The sequence below is a fragment of the Oncorhynchus mykiss genome, chromosome 28 (assembly GCF_013265735.2).
Source record: "Oncorhynchus mykiss isolate Arlee chromosome 28, USDA_OmykA_1.1, whole genome shotgun sequence".
Taxonomy (NCBI): Eukaryota; Metazoa; Chordata; class Actinopteri; order Salmoniformes; family Salmonidae; genus Oncorhynchus; species Oncorhynchus mykiss.
The window spans coordinates 27,720,170-27,745,212 of record NC_048592.1 but is presented as its reverse complement, the minus strand read 5'-3'; the positions used below and the strand labels follow the sequence as shown (position 1 = coordinate 27,745,212).

The following is a 25,043-nucleotide window of genomic DNA, read 5'->3' as shown; positions in this document are numbered from 1 at the left end:
CCGAGTCTGTCCCTTTAGTCAGGAAAGTAATTGACAGGACTAGAACGGGTTTTAAAGTCTCCACAAGATGGGGCTATGATCACACAATCACCAAATAACCACATTTAGTACCTCAGGGATCATTCCAGAACCACCGGAGATATAAAAAAAAAAAAATGCATGACAGAAGACTTTGATTTCAAACTTTTTACTATTAATAAATGTCCCATATCATTTGGCTTTCAACACAAACACGTTTAAAAATGGATCATGTTCAGATACCAACAGTTACACACAACATGATACTAAAAGAGCGATAATTAATATGTAACATGACATGGTTGAAATAAAATGATTAGCTCATATTGTCAACTCTTCAGTGTCAACAGAAAACATCTTCCTTTAACCAATAAACAGCTCAGTTGTTCAAATGTAAAGGGTAGGTCCAGAGGACAAATACTGTATATGCAAACTGATAATTTTCCAACAAAACAGAACATTATTTATCCTATTCTTCCGATCCAATGCCTAGCACCTCTGTACAGAGCCACTGAATGCATGTGCATTATTACTTCATTGATTATCCTAATGGCAGTAGAGTAAACCGTCATCTGGCTACTGTAGACTTAGAGAACTTCACAAAACTAGTCCAGTACACACAGGTAATTATCCTTCACATCCTTCACATGACAGTTTTCTGAGCTTCTCTACTAGGCCTTTTCTAATGTGTATTGTGCATGTGTGCGCATGAGGTAATCTAAACGCTAATGACAACATTGCAGTATACTGTACCTCCATACTACTCTGTGAAGTTGACTTCAATTCAACATCTGTGGTTCTGGTTATCACTGTGGGTGAAACTGGTTCGACCTCAAAACAATGGACCTTTTAAAACAAATTAACATAAAAAACCAAGTGCGTCAATAATAATAAAAACCTTCAATTTTCCTTTAGGCCAAAAAGAGGACGTATTCCACTGAACGGTACAAGAGTGAAATAGCTACCAAATGTAGCAATACTTACGTGTCAGTGTAGTGAACTAACACCATATGGTTTATACTACAAAACACAATGTTACATCAACTTTCTTTTTTTAAGGTAATACATTAATTATTTGATTACCAATACAGCCTACACATATAATTTGTCTGCAGAGTTAAACTAGTAAGTAGGCTTTTCTTCACACACTAAAATTAATTATAAACAAGAACATGTTATAAAACAAGTAAAAAGAGAAAATACAGAAACATAACAGGCACTATTAATCTCCTTTGAGGCACTAATATTACAGAGTATGTTGTCTCTTTTTCCTCTTCGCTACTCCACCTTCTTGACGCGTCCTTTGAAAGCATCCATAAAGTTGAAAGCTCCCAGATACATCCCCAGCAGAATCCCAAGCTTGACGGGTATAATACTGGTGATAAAAACAGTCAATTAGGCTACATATTATCAATGATCACTGCAATGCGCAATTTATAGCTTATTAGGAGAACAAACATCATCTAGAAGAGAAAGTGAGTCCAAATTACTTCATTGGAACTTCATTAGAACCAAGTACATTAAGTCATCTATTCTGTTAGCCAGCCTAACTAACAGAATAGATCACTAGCCTAACTGGTAATCACAGTGGGACTAAATTAAACCCCTTAAAGAAGAAAACACTGATGAAAATCCAATGAATTATTCAGGATATAATCGACGCTGTTTGAATGTCTTCCAGTCCAGTAACAAAACGTATTTCAAAGGGCATAATAACCTCATAATTGCACTACTTATCATGTTAAGAGAAGCCATTTCATGCTTTAGTCATTTTGTCTAATTGGTGGCGAGTGATTGCGTCTACTGTATTCGTCATGGCTGTATTGTTGTATTCGTCATGGCTGTATTGTGTTGTATTCGACATGGCTGTATTGTGTTGTATTCGTCATGGCTGTATTGTGTTGTATTCGTCATGGCTGTATTCGTCATGGCTGTATTGTATTGTATTCGTCATGGCTGTATTGTGTTGTATTCGTCATGGCTGTATTGTGTTGTATTGTATTCGTCACGGCTGTATTCGTCATGGCTGTATTGTGTTGTATTCGTCATGGCTGTATTGTGTTGTATTGTATTCGTCATGGCTGTATTCGTCATGGCTGTATTGTGTTGTATTCGTCATGGCTGTATTCGTCATGGCTGTATTGTGTTGTATTCGTCATGGCTGTATTGTGTTGTATTCGTCATGGCTGTATTGTGTTGTATTCGTCATGGCTGTATTGTGTTGTATTCGTCATGGCTGTATTGTGTTGTAGTCGACATGAAGCCAACGACTCACTCTTTCATTCAGACTCATTCTCAAAGGCCTCAAGGAACTAATGTAGCCATGGAAATCATTCCAAATCAAAACTTCCCCACCAGACACACTCAGCTTGTTCAAACTTCTAAAAGCCCTCTTTCTCAAGGACATTTCCATAACGCAAAAAGCCTTGTGTAGATTTAAAATCTTGAGGTTGCAGATCATTTGTCAACTGCCGTCCTAATCAGGTGTAGGTCTGAATAAATCTGTTGTATCCAGCTAAATGTAGTCTTGCAGTCCACTCAACCAGGTGCTTCTATAACTGCTCATTGGCATCCGTACTTGACATAAATGCATAAGTAAGTGTTTAGCAACAGCCCAAAGGCTGGCAGATGGCGATCGAGTCATTTCCATCTTACCTTCCAAACGCATTGTATGAAGCCGGTAATAGACTTGTATTCTCCTGGACTGGTTCGTAGCTAAAACATTATCCAGTCAGGCTGCAAAGGCATCGATTTCCTCCTTAACTAAATTTAATGGCAGGAAGGCCGGAATATATGCATACTTTCTTTATGAAAACACCCTTTTCCACCACCAAGCTAAAGTGGCTAATGCCTAGGAATGCTAGTCTCGGGTGTTACGTATCGCGTTCAGCCAATCAGGTTGCGGCAGTGTGGTTTACCCCTGACTGAAATCAGGGTGCAACAGGAAGTAGCATTAGCCACTAGCCTGGTGGAGGAAAATGGTGTTTCAAAGAGCGTACTCATATCTTCTCAGTTTATTTCCTCCTTCTCGCAATTAAAATGTAGGAAATCAACACCTTTGCAGCCAGAATAGAAAATGTTTTCGGTATGGACCGGGTGTATTGCCAGCTGCATACAATGCGTTTGGACCGTAAGATGGAACCATCAATTCCAGATCAATAGCGCCATCTGCCGGCCTTTGGATAGATTGGTAAGCATTTACCGGTACCTGCCAGCCTTACGGATATACAAAGGCAGCCTAATTCTGATCTTTTTTTCCCCACTAATTGGTAATTTGGCCAACACCTCAGAACTTTTCACATAAGATATTTTTCAGAGCTGATCGGATTGGGCAAAAAGACCAATTAGTTTTAAAAAAAGATCAGAATTCAGCTTACTGTTGAAATACAGCCAAAGACAAGGTGTTGTGATGTCACGTTGGCAGAGGAGGGACAATGATGACCTTTTGATAGCCTTCAAAATAAATTGAAAATGTGATTTTTTAAAAATATGATCGATGCAATATGCTCTGGGGTGTACCCAAGTGGCCCTGCCATTACAACAAACAGTTTCCCCATTTCTAGGGGCATGTTCAGGAGGGTATAACATTACAAAAAGTTCTAAAAGAAATGTATGGTGTAGATAAGAAAATGATTGAGAATCATACCAGCTGTGTATCAGGTTGTTTCCCTTCATTAAATACACCCCTGTAACGACTGTATTAGCGCTGACTAGGTTTGCACTGGGTATGAGTGAGGGTTGGCTGAATGATTGTAGAGCCTTGACTAACATGACTTCATCTTGTCTTACAAAAACACAACATTTTTTTATTATAATTCTTGAAGTAGTCACATCCCAATGGGATTTACAGTTATGGCCATATAAAACATTGAAAATACACCCAACCACAAAAGTGCATTTCTACATACTGTAACAGGTATTTCACTGATGCACAATGCCTCTTTAACAACGGCATTAGGCCCAAGTGAAACATTCAAACAGCTTTGACAGATTTCCGTAATTCAGTAGTCAAAAACAAACTCCCGCACTCTCACTAGTTCCCTAAAATATGTATCTGTATGCAAATTCATCAATGCACATGAACAATCCTTCTACAGGGCTTTGGGTGAGGTCTGTTTCACAAATAAAGTGACAGAATGTACCTTCAGTACTAGTGATAATGCAGTAACACTATGCAGATTCAATTTTCACCAGAGGTATCAGGGAATTCAATGCTGACCATTTACCTCAAGCTGTTGGATAATGTAAATGTTATGCTAACAGAAATCACCTCGGAGCCCTCTCTTAACAGTGTGAACTGTAGACATAACCGTTAAATCTACATGTTGCTATTGGCAGCCAGTGACGCTGATGCACGAATGGCTTCGTATGTTACAGAAAACACAATTCACACCCTGAGGGTGTGTGAGTTTGTTGACCATAGGCATGGGTTAAACGAGGGTCAGAGTGCAAGGGGCTGAAGTGAAGATCAGTGCAGCTTAAGGCTTGTTGTCTCACAGTGCTCTGGGTTCTCGAAGGCACCCAGGTACTTCCCCAGGAGAGCTGCCTGCTTCCACCTCAAGGAGCTATAAGGACACGGTGAAGGGAGGTCAGCAACTTTATAAAACACTCACTTCACTCTTTGTGCATTAACCATCTAAGATTAATAACCAACCATAGTGGATCTGAAGTTACATTTTCAACCAGAACCTGTGATCATTAACGTGCCCCCCAAATAACCACATTGTGTCACAATGTCTTAAGATACATTCAAGTGCATGTGGTATGTTAGTGAAAAAAACAACATGGAACAAGTTTCTTTGAACTATATCAGAGCTGACAGAACTGCCTGATGTAGTGAAGTAACAAGCTTCATAAGTGCTCACAGTTTAGCCTGGCAATGCATTCGTCCATAGACAAAATACTAAAGCTGTTGCTTGGCAACCCAGCTCAAATGCTTGGGTCCACATACACCAACAGTATAAAAATGCTTTGACTTAAAGCTTGGGGTGGTTTGGTTTCGCTACAAGTGCTAGTCACAAACCAGATGTTTGTTTGTCCATCCTTCCTCGTCAATTACTACAGTAAATAATTCACCATCCTGTCCGAGACTTGAAGACTCACTAACAGGCTAGTTTAGGTCACGAACAGTAAAAACAAGCCGTAAAAAAGTAACATTAGGGAAGATGTGGACTATGCTAATTGAAAGACTTGTACGTAAACAACTTGTGGCAGGGAGGGAGGCTAGAAAACTAGACAGAGGGCACCCTACCTGGGCATAGAATAGTGAAGGAAACCGTTTGTGACCAGGGGTATGACATTACTGTGCATTTTGAGCATGTAACCATTTCTGAGTATTGGAATGGAGTGACTGACAGTGTCATTGTGCGTGTTTGTGCAGCAGATCTGAGGCAGTGCGACAAATAGCTAAACCCAGCATGCTATCCCATCATGAAGTGTAGAGTGGAAGAACATAAAGGGACTCACTTCTTCAGGCCTATGATAAGATACATGGTCCTTGGGAGCAGAAGGTAGACCTGGTCAGTTAAAATGGCTTCAATGATCTTGTTTGCTACGTAGTCTGGATCCAGGATGGGCAACAAGAGAGGCCACCTGTGGGGGAAACAATTTATTTTACCTACCAGCACAACTGTAGCCAGTCCATAGTATGTAATGTTTATTCTTGTGTACAGTACACACTTCTATGTTTGTTGTTGATAGTGATAAATTCAAATCAAATTTTATTTGTCACATACACATGGTTAGCAGATGTTAATGCGAGTGTAGCGAAATGCTTGTGCCTCTAGTTCCGACAATGCAGTAATAACCAACAAGTAATCTAACTAACAATTCCAAAACTACTGTCTTATACACAGTGTAAGGGGATAAAGAATATGTACATAAGGATATATGAATGAGTGATGGTACAGAGCAGCATAGGCAAGATACAGTAGATGGTATCGAGTACAGTATATACATATGAGATGAGTATGTAAACAAAGTGGGGTATAATCCTGGATGCCGATTGGTTAGAACGGCATTCCAGTCGGTATCCATTCCACAAGTTACCACTGGTTAAATCTATGACGTTCAAATGCCTATTTACTCTGTTCCATCGCACGTCGCAATCCACTGTTTTATCAGCCCAGCCAGGCAATTTATAAACTCGATCTCCACTATAAAAAGCATCTATTCATGATCTCCTATTTATTTTATACTAGCATTGATTTTTGAACTGAGATTTGTATAAACCTTGCTGTCAGTCTACGACATTTGCAACATTGTTTCAATATTGAAATTTGATCTTCTGGTGTCCCATAATAATGAACATGTCAGGAGGAGACAGACATGCATCTTTTCTTAGCCAGTGTAAATCATGAATCAGCTGGCATCATTTTTATGGATATATACAAAGAAACAGCTTCAATTTCAGCTTCAATTTTTTTCAATTTCCAATTTCCAGCTTCAATTTAAAGTGATTGTGTTAGCTGTGTTGTTGGCTAGCTCCTCTGAACAAGTGTCCCGACGAGAGAGCAGATTTCCTATGCCAGGTGAAATTAAGCATCGTTAGCTCATTGTCATGGATGTATCCAAATAAATGTCACTAGAAAACAGATTAAACAAACGCAAATGCAGCTACTTCGCGGTTATTCTGGCTGCACTGTTTGACGTTACTGTAAGTTAGCCGTAATTGGGTAGCTAGCGAGCAAGCAAGGGATAAAAACGTTGCCAGACCGTTCTAAATGTTCCATTGCCATACTAACGACTGGGTCGCGTTCCCGGCAACTGAACCGATAGAACGAACGACCAGCCGGCTTGGATAGAAACCCTAGATTTGTGTCAGGACTATATCGAGAGGATGAAATAGTATGAATAAATTAATCAAAATTATATGAATGAAAATATGTCAATTATTATTTGAATATGTTGGTAACTCATAGTATAAAGGTGATAATGCCTTTGAAGCCAGTGTTTGGAGGATATATTGGAACGATTTGCCTAACACCCCTGCCAATATATCCTCCAAACGCCGGCTTCTCTGGCATTATCACTTAATTGTACCATAGGGCTAGCAATTTTGACTAGCAACGTTGAGTATCAGTCCACATACTTGACCTATGTGCGTGACCTTTTATACATAGTGTTGTGACAATAGGCATTAGTAACTCACAAGCACACAGCTCAGAGAGGAAGTCTCCCAGAACTTTTGTAAGTCCTGCCTCAACACAACCTATTTTGCCCTGTCAATGCTGAGACAAGGTCATAAAAAATAAAAATAAAACAATTTCAAAAGTCTCTCGTAGGGAGTTTCAAAGGAACAGAACTGGCCCTGGCATTTAAAGAGATTGCATATTAAAGTCATTTTCTACATGGATGCAAACCCTTTTAGCAGGATTCAATCTCAAACTTTTAATGAGAAACTTTTTTTTAAATATATGCAAAGAGGATAACCCTTTATAAAAGCATTAAAAATAATTGGACAACTTTAAAGTCTAATTAAATCCCGTATAACACCTTATGGCAAATAACTTACTTAGTATTGCAGCCATCGAACATGCCAGTATTGATGAAGAATGGACACACTATGGTAGTCTTGACTCCATCCTTCCCAGTAGCCAGCAGCTCCAGAGCCACAGACTCAGCAAAGCCAATAGCAGCAAACTTACTGGCACAGTAATCTATCAGGAGAGGGAAACATGTATTTGCAAACAGTTTTAGAGCAGGTTAAACAAAGGTCTCTACAGCAAGATAATGTTTGTCTATACTAAATTGTGAAATTGCATTGGCAATGTCAACGTCACTTAAGTATTGAAATAGACTGTCCTTGAACCATTTTTCAGTCCATCTACCTCAGTCTGTTTTTGGAACTTTCAACTACAGTAGTACAATAAGTTACACATTAAACCTCTACCCCATTCGAGGTCGACTGCTAACATGTGTATCGATCAGCTCCATGATAGAAATCTGATTGCATAATGTACTGGCCAGAGTTTACAGCATAGACAAAGGTAATGTTCTGCACAATGGCTAGAGGGTGTGTAGCACTGTTGGGAAAAGGACCTGTAACTAAGCATTTCACTGTTAGTATACACCCGTTCTTTACAAAGCATGTGACAAATAAATGTCCTTAGATTTTCTGTGCAGGCTTTTGTTCTTGCATTGCACCAACACCTGATTAAGCCAGTCATCAAACATTGATTAGCCATCAGGTGTCTTGGTGCTGGACCGGAACAAAAGCCGGCACATCCCGTCGCTCTCCAGGTCCAGTATTGAGGAACATTGGCGTAAGTCATGCATAGTGGGTGATTTACCTGCTAGCCCATTGACACCAATCAGACCAGCTGAACTGGCAATGCTGACCAGATGACCGTGGTTGTTGGCAGTCATCGCTGGGAGAAAGGCTTTATATGTCTAGAGAGAAATGAACAGGAAATATGAATCAGTACACAGATCTGTGTTCATTTGATGGGTGAGGGTGGAATTGACACTACAAGGGACATAGGCCTACAATGAGGTTAGAGCCATCAAATGTTTAGAAACATATTGGCGGATTTAGGATAATGCTTTCACATTTAAAATGCCTGCACTGACAGATAAAGACAGCAAGTGAGCGAAACCAGACAAGACAGTGTGCGCAGATGTGCACTAGTCATCTCATTTGCTCACCCAAAAGTGTGCCATGGTGTTAACTTCGAAGGTTTTCTCAATGAGGGAGTCTGGTGCATCCATGAACTTCCTGCCCGTGACGATGCCTGCGTTGTTTATGAGAATGCTTACATCCCCCACCTCTCTCTTGACCTAAACATAGACATATGTTAACTTTTACCACACTACTTCAAAAAACACACGTTGACTCGACACACACACACACACATCTATTTGTTTCCTACATCCTGGCGACTCACTTATGGTAAGGATTATATAACATTTTTGCTGAGTAATTATGGACATGGGTAACAGGTTGAACCTGGGGGGGTATTTTAAGAGGGACTGAACTGGTCGATTTCTCATCTGTTTTTCTGTTGCTCAGATTTCAGTCTTGGGGTTGTGGTTCAATGTGGGTGTGTACCCTGGCAGTTTGGGGCAGTTTTCAACGCTCCGGAATCTATTTAATATCACTGCCATCCAATCACAGGAGACCATAAGGCTTGCTGAGAATTAGCCAACAAAGCAGCAACACTAATTCAGCAAAGTATAGTCTTGATGGAAGACTAGTTGATAAGAATCAGGTGGATTACCTTGTCAGCCACTCTGTAGACTTCGGACTTGTCACTGCAGTCACACAAGTAGTAGTGGACCTTAGTCGCCCCTTTCTCCTTCACTAGCCTTGAAGTCTCCTCCATGCCCTCCTGGTTGATGTCCCACAAGACCAGAGAAACGCCCAGGGGGGCAAACTTCTCAGCCAGGAGCCGGCCAATGCCGCTGCCCGCCCCAGTGATGAGGACGATTTCACCGGTGACATTTTTGTTCTTGGGTGGGATGAACAGTCGGACAAACGCCTCCATGTTGTAATAGATCGACATTACGATCACTTGAAGGGTTTCCAGGAGGAAATTCATTCTTCTGATCCCTGGAAAGACAGTTGTCACAATTAAAAAGTTCATTTGTTTGCTAACTTCTGTTTGATTTAATTGTTTTATTTGTTTGTCTATTGAATAGATTGGGCTATAAAACACTCATCTGCAAACTTTGCAGTTTAGTGTTCTGCTTTTGTAGTTAGTCAAATACATTTCTGTAGCCTATAGGATCAGCCTTGTTTGATCTGAAAAGGATAACTTTCAACTGATAATACAATGCATGAAATGCCACTAGGCTATTCATGAAATCACACGACAAACTCAAAAACACACAAGTTTGATTGTGATGTAAACAAAATGCATGTGCACTAAATTAGGGCTGGGCAATATGGAAAAAATATCATCACGGTATTGAAAAAAATTGGATGTATGACGGTCGTTAATGTTTTTGAATAATAAAAAGTTCTACATTTGCTTTATGAGTAACGCGCGACCCTAGGGTGCTAAGGATTACAAAAATCAGTTTTCTCCATTCTGATTGTTTTATATGGTTCAATGCAACTTCAACCCAAAATCATTTCTACATTTTCTGCACTCATTTGAGATCATTTCCACACTGCCACGTAGGGCTGCACAATATTGTCAAACCATCTAGGCCTCATTTCGAACCAAATGTTGCAATTGCAATTTGACTTGCGATTTAGAGCAAAACACTTGGAGGATAGAATGATAATTCAAATTCTATAGTTGGAATATAATAGTGGGCATTTTGAATACAGTGTTTTTACAGGACAATGAATGAAAATGCCACGGGGAGGAGTTATTGTGACAGGGTAGACACCAAAGTGTTGACAAGTGTTTCCTAGGGGACCCTATAATCTTTGGCTACATTGAATGTTCTCTTAACTACATGAAGTAGCTAACATTCTTACATTGCACATTGCTCTGATTTAGAAGTCACAGCTGCACAAACATGCTGATCTAGGTCTACACAAACACTGGTATTATCAGGCTGTATAGCCAATTTGCTCTGATTCAGTACATTTATTAGCTAGCGATTAGCATTAGCAGCTTTACAAGATTTAGGCCGAACTTGCTAAGAAAAGACAAACTAGCTGTTGGCAGATGTAAGAAAAACAAAGTGTAATTATAGAACGCTAGTGGATTTATATTAAAAAGCAAAGTGAATACTGCATTGTCGTCATCAACATTGTTGCATGCGCTGCATTGACCATGAAGACTGAACGCAAGAGTCGTGGTCGAGGAACAACAAATGTGCTCCTTGAGTGACAGAGGGCGGGGCTAAGTCTGTGTGGAAAGCGGCATGGAGAGAGAGCCGACTGAAGTAGCGCAGTAAACTATTATTTTTTTTAAATGGACATTACACATGCCGTATCACATTTAACAAACATTCAAATACCGTTATAGAAGGTAAAGTAAAAACCCAAACCGGTCCGTGCATCAATACCGGTAGATTATAAAATACGGTATACCGCCCAGCCCTACATGACAGGCCAGAGCAAATACAAAGTAGCAAAATATATGTATGTATATAGGTATGTGTGTATGTGCGTCTGTTTGTGTGAATGTGTGTGTGGGTATGTGTGTATGTGCGTCTGTTTGTGTGAATGTGTGTGTGGGTATGTGTGTGTGTGTGCGTCTGTGTGAATGTGTGTGTGGGTATGTGTGTGTGTGCGTCTGTGTGAATGGGTATGTGTGTGTGTGCATGTATGTGTGGGTATGTGTGTATGTGCGTCTGTGAATGTGTGTGTGGGTATGTGTGTATGTGCGTCTGTGTGTGTGAATGTGTGGGCGTGAGAAGTCAGTATAAAATGAATTGTTTTGTATTCTTGACTTTAGAACGTTCCCGTGAATAAACCTTTTGACTATTTAGCTGGGCCTCCGTCTTTCATTCGACCAGGATCTTACACATTCTGGTTTGCAGACTGAGAGTAAATATAATTAAATTGGGTGATGTAACTGGAGAACATAATTCTCCTATCACATTTTATAATTTATGAAGAATACAATTGAACAAAGCTGAATAAAATAAAGGATATTTTCTCCAAACGATTTGAGGGAGTGCGCACACGCGGCTATTCTGTGTTTTGAGCAATTAACAAATAAATAGGTATTCCACACACTTCATAAGTATCTAATTCACAATTTGATAATGTCTAGAATTTCATGGCGACATTCTCTGTGTGGCCATAATGCACCCTAAAAAAATCCATTCCTATGGTGGCCAGTGGCCGTTGTGCCCTTGGCCCAGAATGGTGCGCGCTCCGAAGCGCCTCTCACTAACATGGCTCTCCATCAAGTGATCGGGTCTTTCTCACAGGCTACAAGTGAAGACAGACATCGGGGAAGCAACTGCGCGCGTCCTGATCCATTTTTTTTAAATGTAACCTTTATTTAACCAGGTAGGCTAGTTGAGAACAAGTTCTCATTTACAACTGCGACCTGGCCAAGATAAAGTAAAGCAGTTTGACACATACAACACAGAGTTACTCATGGAATAAACAAACATACAGTCAATAATAGGGTAGGAAAAAAAGGAGATATATATATATATATACACACACACACACAGTGTCTGCAAATGAGGTAAGGGAGGTAAGGCAATAAAATAGGCCATAGTGGCAAGGCAATTACGATATAGCAATTAAACACTGGAGTGATGGATGTGTAGAAGATGAATGTGCAAGTTGAGATACTGTATTTATTTATTTTGCACCCCAGTATGGGGATGGGGTAGTTGGATGGGCTATTTACAGATGGGCTATGTACAGCTGCAATGATCTGTGAGCTGCTCTGACAGCTGGTGCTTGAAGTTAATGAGGGAGATATAAGTCTCCAGCTTCAGTGATTTTTGCAGTTCATTCCAGTCAATGGCAGCAGAGAACTGGAAAGAAAGGCAGCCAAAGGACGAATTGGCTTTGGGGGTGATCAGAGAAATATACCTGCTGGAGTGTGTGCTGCGGGTGGGTGCTGCTATGGTGACCAGTGAACTGACATAAGGCGAGGATTTACCTAGCAAAGACTTGTAGATGACCTGGAGCCTGTGGGTTTGGCAACGAGTATGAAGCGAGAGCCAGCCAACGGGAGCGTACAGGTCGCAGTGGTGCGTAGTATATGGGGCTTTGATGACAAAACAGATGGCACTGTGATAGACTGCATCCAATTTGTTGAGTAGAGTGTTGGAGGCTACTTTGTAAATGGCGTCGAGGATCAGTAGGATAGTCAGTTTTACGAGGGTGTGTTTGGCAGCACGAGTGAAGGATGCTTTGAGGTGCATATTGAAGATATTGGAAAAACTGTCCACATTTACTTTGCCATCCAACAACATAAGTAGGCCTAACGAACAGCAAAAGCGCTAGCACTATCCTATGTCAATCTACTATCCCCCATAGTACAAAAGTCAACCTATTCTATGCGAGAAATAAATATTCCAAAGTCTGGGAGAGTTGTATTAATTTGGGATCTATTGCATCCCACAACCACTAGCATTAAAAAAAAGTTGTATTTATAAGTTTGTAGTCTTAACATCTGGCACAATTGCCAGAAAATAGCATAACATCGTTTTGAAGTTCTTTCAAGTGTTTCTTGCACAGAGATTTCGAGATCCTCTTTTCAACACTCAAACTCTATTGTCGGATTTGTCTATAGTTAATCGACATCCATTGATGGAACATTATCTGTTTAATAAGGGCAATTAATATTTTAACTTGCGACATTCTTCAACTCACAATTTTTTTGATTGAAAACCAAATTTGCTGGTTTTTAGGAGTCTTAAAATTTTAGCTAGACCTGGCAACCCTGATCTTTGTTAATGGTTGAGAAAGGCAAGGGACAGCAGCAAAGTCCTGTATGGCAAAACTTTGAGAAGTTAAATGAGAAGGAAATACAAACTTTGCGAGGGGCAATTGAAATACAGTAATGCTACTACAGGTGCAATGCTTAACCATCTGAAATTGACACACTGAGACCCAAACTGTTGCAGCAGCATTGTGATTTCACGTGGAATGTTTTAAAAACATTTTAACACATTTTACCAAATTTCATCTTGTTAGTCACCCTAACTCAGATATCACTTTCAAAACTGCAAAATGTTTCTCCACCCAAAGGCAAAATTGGTAGAGTAGCAGGAAATGTGTTATGAAATTGCTAAATATTTTACCAGCCCCATGGCAAAATTGCAAAGGCTAGGGCTGGCACTGACTTCATAATTTTTATTTGTCAAAACAGCAGCCAGGACTCAATCATCATGTCACCAGAATAAGAACCTCGATATTTACTGGAAAGGAGCATCAAGATCATTACCGTGCACTTTCACCACCCTGTGAAGTTAATCATAATTTATTTCCTCTGTAGCCTAATAAACTGCATGCTTTCCCGAGTCGTAGTGGGAGAACCACACACCTGTATCGTGTGACTTTCGATAGGATGGTTTAATATATCAGATGGTCTATTATATTGGTAAGATAGTCAAGTGACCGCTCTAAAAATGGAAATACATGTCCTCAAAGAAGGAAAGCAGGCGAGAACAGGTGAATTGTGGATTGATGGCTCATCTTTGTAGCCCTCAGTGGCAATGTCCATACTAATGAGTCCATCGCTCTACAACAGGCGCAACTGATTAAAAGTTGTATTTCCACAGTTGCCGAAATGCCACGTGCGTCCACTTATAGCAGGGAATACCAACCTAACCATTGTGAAACTTCTATTCGATAAAATAAGCCTCACGTAGCGAATGATCAATTACATTTTGTTTAACCAAATGCAACACACGGACCTCCATACAAACATTCCTCACTTCGTGGACATATTTTAGTTTGAGTAAAACCTCTCGCTTCGCCTCTTCCACTCTGAACATCAAAATCTGCGAATAAAGGCGTTTCCGCCGTAATTTCTCGCATAATTCATGTAGCGTATTTTGTCGACATTTGTCAAGTTTACCGACAAATTCAATGTTTCCATCATGCCAATCGTGGCACTCTAACATACACGTCCTTGACTCACATTAAAAATGCTGGATCTAAACCTGATTTCTTAATCAGCTTCAACCTTACATATTTTGTAACAACTATCGCTACATTTCAACACTGTAAATGCGGGTCTGTTAACGACCTATGCACTCGCGAATCAAAGCAACAAAAAAAGACGAACTGAAAAATGATTTTGTCTCCTTATGTTGAGATATGTCTTCAGTGACGTTACCTGCACCTTCAGCGTGGTTTATTCGTTGCTTTCCCGTCGTCAAATGCCTGAACAGTGCAGCCTACTTTCCTTGAACTGAGCTGGAGCCTGGTTATGTAACGTCACATGACCCCCAATCAAAGCCACTGATCAAAGCCAGAAAGGAAGAGAGAAGCCCAACGGGGGGAAATCTGTCTCCCTCCAGCAGGTGGCGTTTTATCGTTGTTTTGCCCACCAAGCATGGAGTATGGAGGTCAATGAAAGTGTTGAATAGTATTATTATTATTTTTTACCTTTATTTAACTAGGCAAGTCAGTTAAGAACAAATTCTTATTTACAATGATGGCCTACCAACAGGCAAAAGGCCTCCTGCGGGGACAGGGGCTGGGATTAAAACACATGACAACACAGCATGGCAGCATCACAACATGGTTGCAGCACAAACATTATTGGGCACAGACAACAGCACAAAGGGCAAGAAGGTAGAAACAACAATACATCACGTGAAGCAGCCACAACCGTCAGTAAGTGTCTATGATTGAGTCTTTGAATGAAGAGATAAAACTTATAGTTTGAGTGTTTTTTGCAGCTTATTCCAGTCGCTTGCTGCAGCGAACTGAAAAGAGGAGCGACCCAGGGACTTTGTCAACGAATAAATAATGGCTTATTTGCTACGTGAGGTTCATTTGATTGAATAGAAGTTTCGTAATGCTTAAGTTGTTACAAGTGCACTGATATAAGTAGGGTACGTGACATCACGGCAACTTTAAGAAAAAAAACACTTTATATCGGATGAGGCAGTAGCATCGTGTCTCTCCATTGAATACAGGCGGCTGACGTCAACAGCCCTCATCGAATATTCAAAAATGATTGGGAGCTAGACAGCTTGTTGCTTTGTGGACAACGACTCCCATTGTTAGGGCACAGAGACTTGTATCTTGTCAGTATATCCATGTTCTTTGTCAAAACTCGAGCTCTGGAACTACACAGGGAATTGTGGGATTTATTGATGTTTGTCATTCACAAGTGCCTGCAGACTATATTTTACAACATTATTTCGATAGTTTCTCTTGTAGAATGTCAAAACAAAAATTTCCACACAAAAAATGACCGACTACATAATCACATGGTACATAACAATTCAAATATTCTGAAGCATAGACCTAATGCGAGATTAATGAGGGTTGACAAGACATTCAATTAATAAGAATAGATTAATTGATTAAATTCATATCATATTTTTATATATATAATATTGTATTTTCCCTATATTCTTTTTTTTAAAATGTACATTCCAAATACAAACTTATAGATGCAAACAACAACTTACATACACACACAAACAATGACTACATCTCATCTGCCCAGACCCCTATGCTCACACCACCATCCCTATTGCCTACATTATTGTTTGAAACTTGGCCTTAAATTATACCAATTTGTTTTTCTCAGTCACCCATAATATTTCAATAATGAATCATTAGATTTTTCCATTGTGTCAATGAAGGCTGATTGATTGATATTCCAGTTTTTAGTATATGTCAAGATGAGTGATATATTTTGACAACACATTATGAACCACCGCTCTTTCAATGACATAGATAGACTGACCAGGTGAATCCAGGTGAAAGATATGATCCCTTTATAGATGTCACATTTTTTCATTATTATAAAAAATGTACCTTTATTTAACTACGCAAGTCAGTTAAGAACAAATTCTTATTTACAATGACGGCCTCCCCCAGCCAAACCCATACGATGCTGGGCCTCCCCCAGCCAAACCCATACGATGCTGGGCCTCCCCCAGCAAAACCCATACAATGCTGGGCCAATTGTGCGCCACCTTATGGGACTCCCAATCACGACAAGATGTGATACAGCCTTTATTTTGTTAAAGCCACATCAGTGTAGATTAAGAGGAGGAGACAGGTTAAAGAAGGCTTTTTAAGCCTTGAGACAATTGAGACATGGATTGTGTATGTGTGGCATTCAGAGGGTGAATGGGCAAGACAAAAGATTTAAGTGCCTTTGAACCAGGTATGGTAGTAGGTGCCAGGTGCACCGGTTTGTGTCAAGAACTTCAACGCTGTTCTTTTTTAAGTTCAACAGTTTCCTGTATGTATCAAGAATGGCCCACCACCCAAAGGATATCCAGCAAACTTGACACAATTGTGGGAAGCATTGGAGTCAACATGGGCCAGCATCCCTGTGGAATGCTTTCGACACCCTGTAGAGTCCATGCCCCGATGAATTGAGGCTGTTCTGAGGGAAAAGGGAGTGGAGAGCGGGCAACTCAATGACAGAGTTAATTAAGAAATAAACATCCCATCATGCTTAGGTTCATGTATTATTTTGGCTACCTTAGAAGAAAAGATCTCAGTGACTTTTAAAGAGCGGTCTCAAAGGAGCATAGGTGGATAATGTTTTTCTGTGTCTGTGTCTGTGTCTGTGTTCAGATCTCAACCCAATTGAACACTTATGGGGGTTTCTGGAGCGGCACACGAGAAAGCGTTTTTCACCACCATCAACAAAACACCAAATGATGGAATTTATCATGGAAGAATGGTTTCAGACACTTGAAGAATATATGCCAAGGTGTATTGAAGCTCTTCTGGCGGCTCGAGGTGGCCCAACGCCCTATTGTGACACTTTATTTAGGCAGTTACCTGTATTTATACCACAGCATAGTTGAATACTAGTTTCTGATTGGCTAGAAGGGCATTATAGAATGGACATTAAGTAAGGGATAATCAACGAGGGGCAATGCGTTCCATGGAAAGTGTGTTCCACGACGTGCTAGTGGAGTGGAACTGACCTTCCACGGAGTTGCATTATATTCCAGAGAACCCATAGAGCCTCGAGTTGATTATCCCTTTTATACCATGACTGCATGTAGAAATGTGTTCATTTGCAGGTAGAAATGTGTTCAACATCCACTGAAGTGGATTAGATTACTAGTTTACTAGTTAGCTACAGTAGTTGCCATGGTAACTAAACAAACAGACTTGCTAGTTTAGCTAACCAAACCATCAGTCCTAGCTTGCTATTATGAAAATCGAATTCAACAATACCAATATTCTATTCAATTCGACTTTTGCTTTTAAAGGCAGCTTAAACAAAACATGCACAAATGAACTAGCCATTGAATTCTACCGTGCACATATACCATGCATTATAGGGAAATAATGCATTCTCTAGAATGCCCTTCAAGCCAATTAGAAAGGAGTATTCAACAACACTCTGGTATATTCTGGTTGCTAGCCGGCTAGCTAACATGCAAGGGATAAGAACATTGCCAGCGAGCATGGCAATGGAACATAAAGAACGAACGACTGGGTCGAGTCCATAAATATTGAACTATCAGGAATCAAGGTAAGACCCAGGTGCAGACTGTGTCAAAGTAACAATGTTTATTACAGCAACAGGGGCAAAGGTACAAGACAGCAGGCAGGCTCAAGGTCAGGTCAGGCAGAGGTCGGTAATCCAGAGGTGGGGCAAAGGTACAGGACAGCAGGCAGGCTCAGGAGCAGGCAGAGTGGTCAGGGGGCGGGTACAGGGTCAGGACAGGCAAGGATCAAAAACCAGGAGGACGAGAAAAGAGAGACTGGGGAAAAGCAGGAGCTGAATACAAAAACGCTGATTGACTTCACAAACAAGACAAACTGACAACAGACAAACAGAGAACACAGGTATAAATACACAGGTGATAATGGGGAAGATGGGCGACACCTGGAGGTGGGTGGAGACAATCACAAAGACAGGGGAAGCAGATCAGGGTGTGACAGAACTAATCAAACGAACAACTGGATCGTGTCTCTAGCAACCAAAAGATGAGAAAGTATGAAGTTGCTTATATAAATTAAAATATCAACGACAACATTTTATTTATATTCGGTAAATGTGTGTATTAGTAATGTTTTCTTTGGCAACTGGTATAAGTGGGATAAATCTCTAGCAACCAAAAGATGAGAAAGTATGAATTTGCGTTTAAAAATCTAAATATCATTGAAGAAAAGTATTTTTACCAGTAAATGTGTTCTTTCATATTGTTTTCTTTGGCAACTGTTATAAGCAGGATAAACGCCAATGTTCTGTACATAGAACCCCACAGTGGAGGTGTCATAAGACCCATAAAACCTAGCGGTCAAACAGGGAAATGGTTCCAATCGTTTTTAAACCATTCATTTTTCCTATAGGAAATTTTAGAAACACTTAAATTAAGGGCTGTGTAGGCTTACCCTGGCGTGACTTTTTGATAACATGTAAATCTCTCTCGGACAAGGTGACTTATCAATATATTCAGCTCTATTTACTCTCAGATTCGAAAATTATAATTAGCATCAAAGTAGGCCTCATGCAAAACTACAAATCCTTGCAAGCTCCTGCACATCATCTCTAGCTGACACCTTTGCTAACAGGTATTGTGTAAATTTAAAACTTGCATGAGACAGTTCACAGAATTGTCCATTTAAAGAAATGTAGCCAAATTATGAATTACTACATTTTGCCAACATCAGAGAATCTTACCTTTACTCCAATTCGGCAGTCTCATCCAGGTCATCAGCCAAAATAGCCAAATTAGTAGCCAATTAGCATTTCATTTTTGGGGGGTAAATACAGGTGAATATACTGATAAAAGTCACCTTGTCCTAGTGAAATTTTCAAAACGTCATGCCTGGGTAAACAAACACAAAACACTGCCTTTATTTCACGTTTTTCTAAAATCCACTTTGGGAAAAATGAATGGTGGAAAAACGATTGGAATCATTTTCCTGTTTGACCGCTAGGATTTATGGGTATTACTATGGTACTCTATGATCTTGGAAAAATTAACTACACAAAGGAACTCGGCTTTGCCTCGTCCCGCTGCGTCGTCCATTATTTCCCAAGGTAATGTACAAAACGTCAGCGTTTATTCCTTACATTATGTATGTATCTGCCAACATTTTGGAAGTTAATGGCTGTGGATATAGATATGGTGGTGCCTTTGGAAACAACTACCATTGAGAAGTGAAGTTAGAGAAATGAATGATATAAATTAATGTGTCAGACAGGAGAGGGGGCTATTTATCCTGTTTTGTAGATCTAACTTGTGAGTCATTTAAAATACTGCCTTATTGCGAGGAAGAGCATTCTTCATATAAAACTCTGGGGGGAGATTAAGTTAAGCAAAATATCAATCAGTGAAGTTTTGGTAGTCTGAGCCATTAGGGAGCTAAGAAACTAAAAACTGTTAATATTTTGCGCTCACTTGAGCAATCTGTACAAAAAACAGATAGACATAGGGCTGAGTGAAGCTGAGTGAATGTGTCAAATAAATACAATCCTCACCATTAACACCAGAGTTATTATCTCAGGTGGGCTTGGCAGAGTGAGGCAGGAACATTGGCTCCACTTCCCAAGCAGAAAAACACATCAAACAGCCAGTGGAGTCCACTTATTTTTGCAGGATACATGGGTTTATTATGTTTTGTACAACTAATTGGTCTGAAATGCTGCTCTGTTCTCAATAGAAAGAAGAAAAAATGAGGGCATTTATCGACTGAAAGCAACATGTTTCAACATCAGCATACTGGGATAAGTGTGAACACTGTGGAAAGAGCAATATGGTTATTATAATAACAATGAAAAGCGACCGACACACTGCCATTAGATGGATGACTACAACACACGGGTATAGCAGTACTTAGAGTAGGGTACCTCCATGTTCCAACAACAAAGCAGATAACATTGATGGGCCCTTCAGTTCCAAAGACCAAACCACCAATGGGAAGGCCACAATAGCCTTCTCCCCCATAGTTACAGCCTTTTGTGAGACTTTGTGGTGGAAATGGAAGCTTCAGGAAATGTTCTATGGCCACTTAAAGGGATAATTAACTTTTTTGAAGCTGTAGCTTATTTTAATGTTAACTCGCCAGGAGAGTCTGGCCATTTCTAAATAACCAACTAACAAACTTAAAAATAGTTTGGATGACAGTTTTTAAGTGGAAACTCAACTAACATTTAAAAAAAGTGAACTATCCCTTTAAAAACCAATGGCAAGACAAAGGGAAAGAAAACAAACAGGTCATGCCACGATTTGTTTTCCGCACATGCCCCAGCCTCGTACACCACAACGAACACAGGTTATTTTATAAATAACCAAAACCATAAAACATACAGTACTCTTTTTTTTGTCACATTATACCCAATCAAACAAAAAGCATGACAGTGAAGCTCTACAACGGAACAAGAATGGATAATCTAATCAACATTGAGAGTCCAGACTCAGGAGAGGTTGGAGGAGGGGCCGACCCCTAGTCCATGAATCCTCCATATCTCTTCTGTATTTCAGCCAGGGGGGAGTCACCCTGCTCCCCCTCCCAGGAGCGCTTCAGGAGACCCCCCTGGTTCTTCTGATCCTCCAGCCACTCAGGCCTTCCCACCCTTCTCATGAAGCCCCCGTAGCGCTTCTTCAATGGCCTGCCCACCCCCTCCAGGCCCCCCAAGTCCCCCCCTCTTCTCACGTACCCCCCATAGCGCTTGGCCACTTCCTCATCCCTCTGGCCCTCAGCCTCTGCATTCAGAATCTTCAGGATCTCCAGACTGATGTCCTCTTCCTCAGCCACCGGGCTGTTTTCTCCTCCCTGCACTCGCCCCTCTACGGGTGAGCGCCTCCTGATCATGAACCCCCCGTAGCGCTTCATGAAGCCGCCATACTTCTTGGCCAGTTGGTGCTGCTGACCCTGCACCTCTTCCTGTTTGATGTCATCTACCTCCTCCAATAGGACGTCTCGGCAGAGGCGGAGCTTCGTGGTGTCCAGGCTGCCCTCACATTCTATTGAGCATGTCTGTAAAGACAGGAAGGGAAGAGGAACCTCAAAACACAGAGGTGGCTCAGCGGCTCACAAACCCATACCATACTGGAAATCTAGTTTCATTGGAGACTTGTCTCTATCAAGGGGCTCATGGTACACAGCCGTGAAGCAGCAATGGAAAGAAAAAGTATGTGAACCCTTTGGAATTACCTAAATTTCTGCATAAATTGGTCAAAACATTTTAAGTCACAACAATAGACAAACACTTTGTGCTTAAACTAATAACACACACGTTATTGTATTTTTCTTGTCTATATTGAATGCATAATTTCAACATTCACAGTATAGGTTGGGAAAAGTATGTGAACCCCTAGGCTAATGACTTCTCCAAAAGCTCATTGGAGTCAGGAGTCAGCTAACCTGGAGTCCAATCAATGAGTCGAGATTGGAGATGTTGGTTAGAGCTGCACTGCCCTATAAAAAAAAACACTCACAACATTTGATTTCCTATTCACAAGAAGCATTGCCTGATGTGAACCATGCCTCAAACAAAAGAGGTCTCAGAAGACCTAAGATGAAGAATTGTTGACTTGCATAAATGTGGAAAGGGTTACAAAAGTATCTCTAAAAGCCTTGATGTTCATCAGTCCATGGCAAGACAAATTGTCTATAAAAGTTCCTCACTGTTGCTACTCTCCCTAGGAGTGGCCGTCCTGCAAATATGACTGCAAGAGCACAGAGAATACTCAGTGAGGTTAAGAAGGATCCTAGAGTGTCAGCTAAAGACTGAACATGCTAACATCTCTTTTGACGAGTCTATGATACGTAAAACACTAAACAAGAATGGTGTTCATGGGAGAGCACCATGGAAGAAGCCACTAACTGTCTAAAAAAACATTGCTGCATGTCTGAAGTTCGCAAAAGAGCACCTGGATGTTCCAGTGTGCTACTGGCAAAATATATTCTGTGGGCAGAGGAAACTAAAGTTGAGTTGTTTGGAAGGAACACACAACATTATGTGTGGAGAAAAAAGGCACAGCACACCAACATCAAAGCCTCATCCTAACTGTAAAGTATGGTGCAGGGAGCATCATGGTTTGGGGCTGCTTCGCTGCCTCAGGGCCTGGACAGCTTGCTATCATTGATGGAAAAATGAATTCCCAAGTTTATCAAGACATTTTGCAGGAGAATATAAGGCTATCTGTCCGCCAATTGAAGCTCAACAGAAGTTGGGTGATGCAACAGGACAATGACCCAAAACACAGAAGTAAATAAATCAACAACAGAATGGCTTCAACAGAAGAAAATACGCCATCAATAAAGACATGAAAGCATATAATTGTTTGCATGTTATTAGTTTAAGCAGACTGTGTTTGCTATTTGTTGACTTATATGAAGATCAGATCAAATTTTATGAACAATTTATGCTTAATTCCAGGTAATTCCAAAGGGTTCACATATTTTTTCTTTCCACCGTATCGACTGGAGTGACAGTGATATATTTTTTTGCAATACAAAAGGCATATTTTACATATAAAGTAGTGTTTAATTAAACAATATTTAATATTTTACTCAGGGTGTGGCTGTTACTCTCGCCAATGTCGGAGAGACACGGTTGGATGTATGAACAAATTCATTCTATTTGCCAGTTCCAATGTGATGTTCACCTACTCGTTTTAAGAGTCATTATATTTAAACAGATGGAAATACACTTATCTGGTGCATTTTACCACTTTTTAGAATCACAGTTAATGAGACATGATGTTCCTCAAAGCCTACATCTTTAATGCCTCATAAACATGTATTTTTATGTCTGAGCTGTCAAAGCAGAAGAGAAGAGTGCTTTTGTATAGCCTACATATAATTCTAAATACATTATCTGATAGAAAATAACTTCTCATATGAATGTTTATTTTATTGGGGGTATTTGAATGATATGAAAATATGCTATCTACCTACATTTTAATTGAGGCTATATTGAACCACCAACATGCTCCCTGATGGAGCTAAAACATACTAAGGGCCACAAATAAAGACAGGTTTGATGGAGATACTGAATTTATGCCATTGTGGTAAGATTTTAGACTTTTTGTTCGATGTTGAGCATTTGGGATAGGCCAGTACTATTGAATGGCTAATCAGACATGGATTCAGCCACTCCTCAATTGCCTTAGTAGCCTACATTTCAAGAATCGAAGTGACAAGGCTCCCATGAAATTGATGATGCGCAACAGTCTTGGTTTTACTACAGGCTATATGTAATAAATGAAACCAAATCCTCTTCTAATTTCAAAACTTCATGAAGCATGGCAAAAATAAATGCCTCGTGGTCTCATGTTGTCGCCAGTTAGACCAACAACACAAGTTGCAGCCTAGATTAAAATCCAACCGACATTAATCATTAATGTCATATTGATGCAATTGACATTATGGGTTGCCTAATTTAATTGGTATTACATTGTCTACGTGAATCAAAATAAATGAAAAAGAGTTTAATAAAGTCGTGTTCCAAGGATACACGCACCTCATGGAATATTGCCTATCTATCCATTGCTTATTTTGGTGACCAAACAACACAGGTGCGTAGCCTACTGCGCAATCTTTCCCTACGAAAAAGTTAGACGCGGGAAACAGTATCACCCCGTTACTTTACTTGAAATATATGCTTTAAAACATGTCCAAATGTACTTGACCTACCAGAGTGGTAATCGCCGTCTGATGCCCCCGTAGACGGTTGAGGCAGAGCGCACAGTCCTTCTCGCAGTCTGCTCCGACCGTCAGCGCAAAATACGCACCGAAAAGCAGTATCCATAGTGAGTTCCCCGGCACAGCCATAGACTAGAGAAAATATTTTGGGCAGAGAAGTCAACACATATCATGGATTAGAATACGTTTGTGATTAAGAGTTTTACTTACTGTTAATTTCTCACGAAGTGATAAAACATGGACAATACGAAAAGCCATGTATGTGCCCAAGTGGACACTAAATTAAACTCAATGGTCTTCTTTCCAAAGTAACAAAGTTGCCAAGAAGAAACAAACCAAGAAAAGCCCATACTTGCCTCTGTTTTTCTGTTTAGTCAAAGTCCTGTTGTGTTGCTGTAGGAACTGTTGATTGTGAGGCTTTGTAACAAATATATTACCCTCTTGCCGTTAGAAAAAAAGCACTTGCGATTGAGCCAATCAGCTTTCTCTGAAGTCGCACAGCTGGACAAGCTTGTGGGTCACGAAGCCAAATATTCAGGAGGATGCTCAAAATGTATACTGAGTTAAGTATACTGCGTCTGAGTTAAGTTCATAACGCAATTTTTGTGTCTTGATAGGTATAAGTACTTCTCCAAAAACGTAATCATAATGTATCCAGTTGTCAGAAGAGAATTTCACGCATAAATGGACACAATTCTTTAGATTTATTTGACCTTAGATAATAGGATATTTGTGAAATTGTACTTTGACATGTATTATAATATGCTTTGTGTTTGCATGTAATAATGGAGTAAGTATGTAAATTTACATAATGAAAATGTTCACT

At 40.2% G+C, this 25,043-nt stretch overlaps 2 protein-coding genes across 4 annotated transcripts; both read right to left on the bottom strand.

Moving 5' to 3' along the window:
- Positions 1 to 171: 171 nt before the first annotated feature.
- LOC110508828 (epidermal retinol dehydrogenase 2) lies at positions 172 to 14,895 on the bottom strand. Of its 3 annotated transcripts, none has more exons than XM_021589669.2 (7): positions 14,736 to 14,895; positions 9,237 to 9,568; positions 8,665 to 8,796; positions 8,310 to 8,409; positions 7,532 to 7,676; positions 5,485 to 5,610; positions 172 to 1,393 (listed from the first exon to the last, which is right to left on the bottom strand). In XM_021589669.2, the coding sequence occupies exons 2-7, from the start codon at positions 9,555 to 9,557 to the stop codon at positions 1,297 to 1,299; spliced, it is 921 nt and encodes a 306-aa protein (XP_021445344.2). In that variant the 5' UTR covers positions 9,558 to 9,568; positions 14,736 to 14,895; the 3' UTR covers positions 172 to 1,296. The 3 variants fall into 3 exon arrangements, with proteins under 3 accessions (XP_021445344.2, XP_036822229.1, XP_021445345.2); XM_036966334.1 differs by having other exon boundaries at positions 14,742 to 14,855; XM_021589670.2 differs by lacking the exon at positions 172 to 1,393 and adding an exon at positions 3,793 to 4,583.
- Positions 14,896 to 20,151: 5,256 nt separating this feature from the next.
- Positions 20,152 to 24,664, bottom strand: LOC110508827 (proenkephalin-A-like). The gene is made up of 3 exons (XM_036966924.1): positions 24,574 to 24,664; positions 24,209 to 24,349; positions 20,152 to 21,544 (listed from the first exon to the last, which is right to left on the bottom strand). The coding sequence occupies exons 2-3, from the start codon at positions 24,344 to 24,346 to the stop codon at positions 21,011 to 21,013; spliced, it is 672 nt and encodes a 223-aa protein (XP_036822819.1). The 5' UTR covers positions 24,347 to 24,349; positions 24,574 to 24,664; the 3' UTR covers positions 20,152 to 21,010.
- Positions 24,665 to 25,043: the final 379 nt, after the last annotated feature.

Excerpts from the sequence above, each read along its gene's own strand:
- LOC110508828 (XM_021589669.2), bottom strand. The coding sequence starts at position 9,557 with ATGAATTTCCTCCTGGAAACCCTTCAAGTGATCGTAATGTCGATCTAT. Across the intron at positions 8,410-8,664 it reads ACACCATGGCACACTTTTGG|ACATATAAAGCCTTTCTCCC; the intron begins GTGAGCAAATGA and ends ATTTCTCTCTAG. Across the intron at positions 5,611-7,531 it reads TTCGATGGCTGCAATACTAA|GTGGCCTCTCTTGTTGCCCA; the intron begins GTAAGTTATTTG and ends TTTCCCCCACAG.
- LOC110508827 (XM_036966924.1), bottom strand. The coding sequence starts at position 24,346 with ATGGCTGTGCCGGGGAACTCACTATGGATACTGCTTTTCGGTGCGTAT. Across the intron at positions 21,545-24,208 it reads AGACGGCGATTACCACTCTG|ACATGCTCAATAGAATGTGA; the intron begins GTAGGTCAAGTA and ends CTGTCTTTACAG.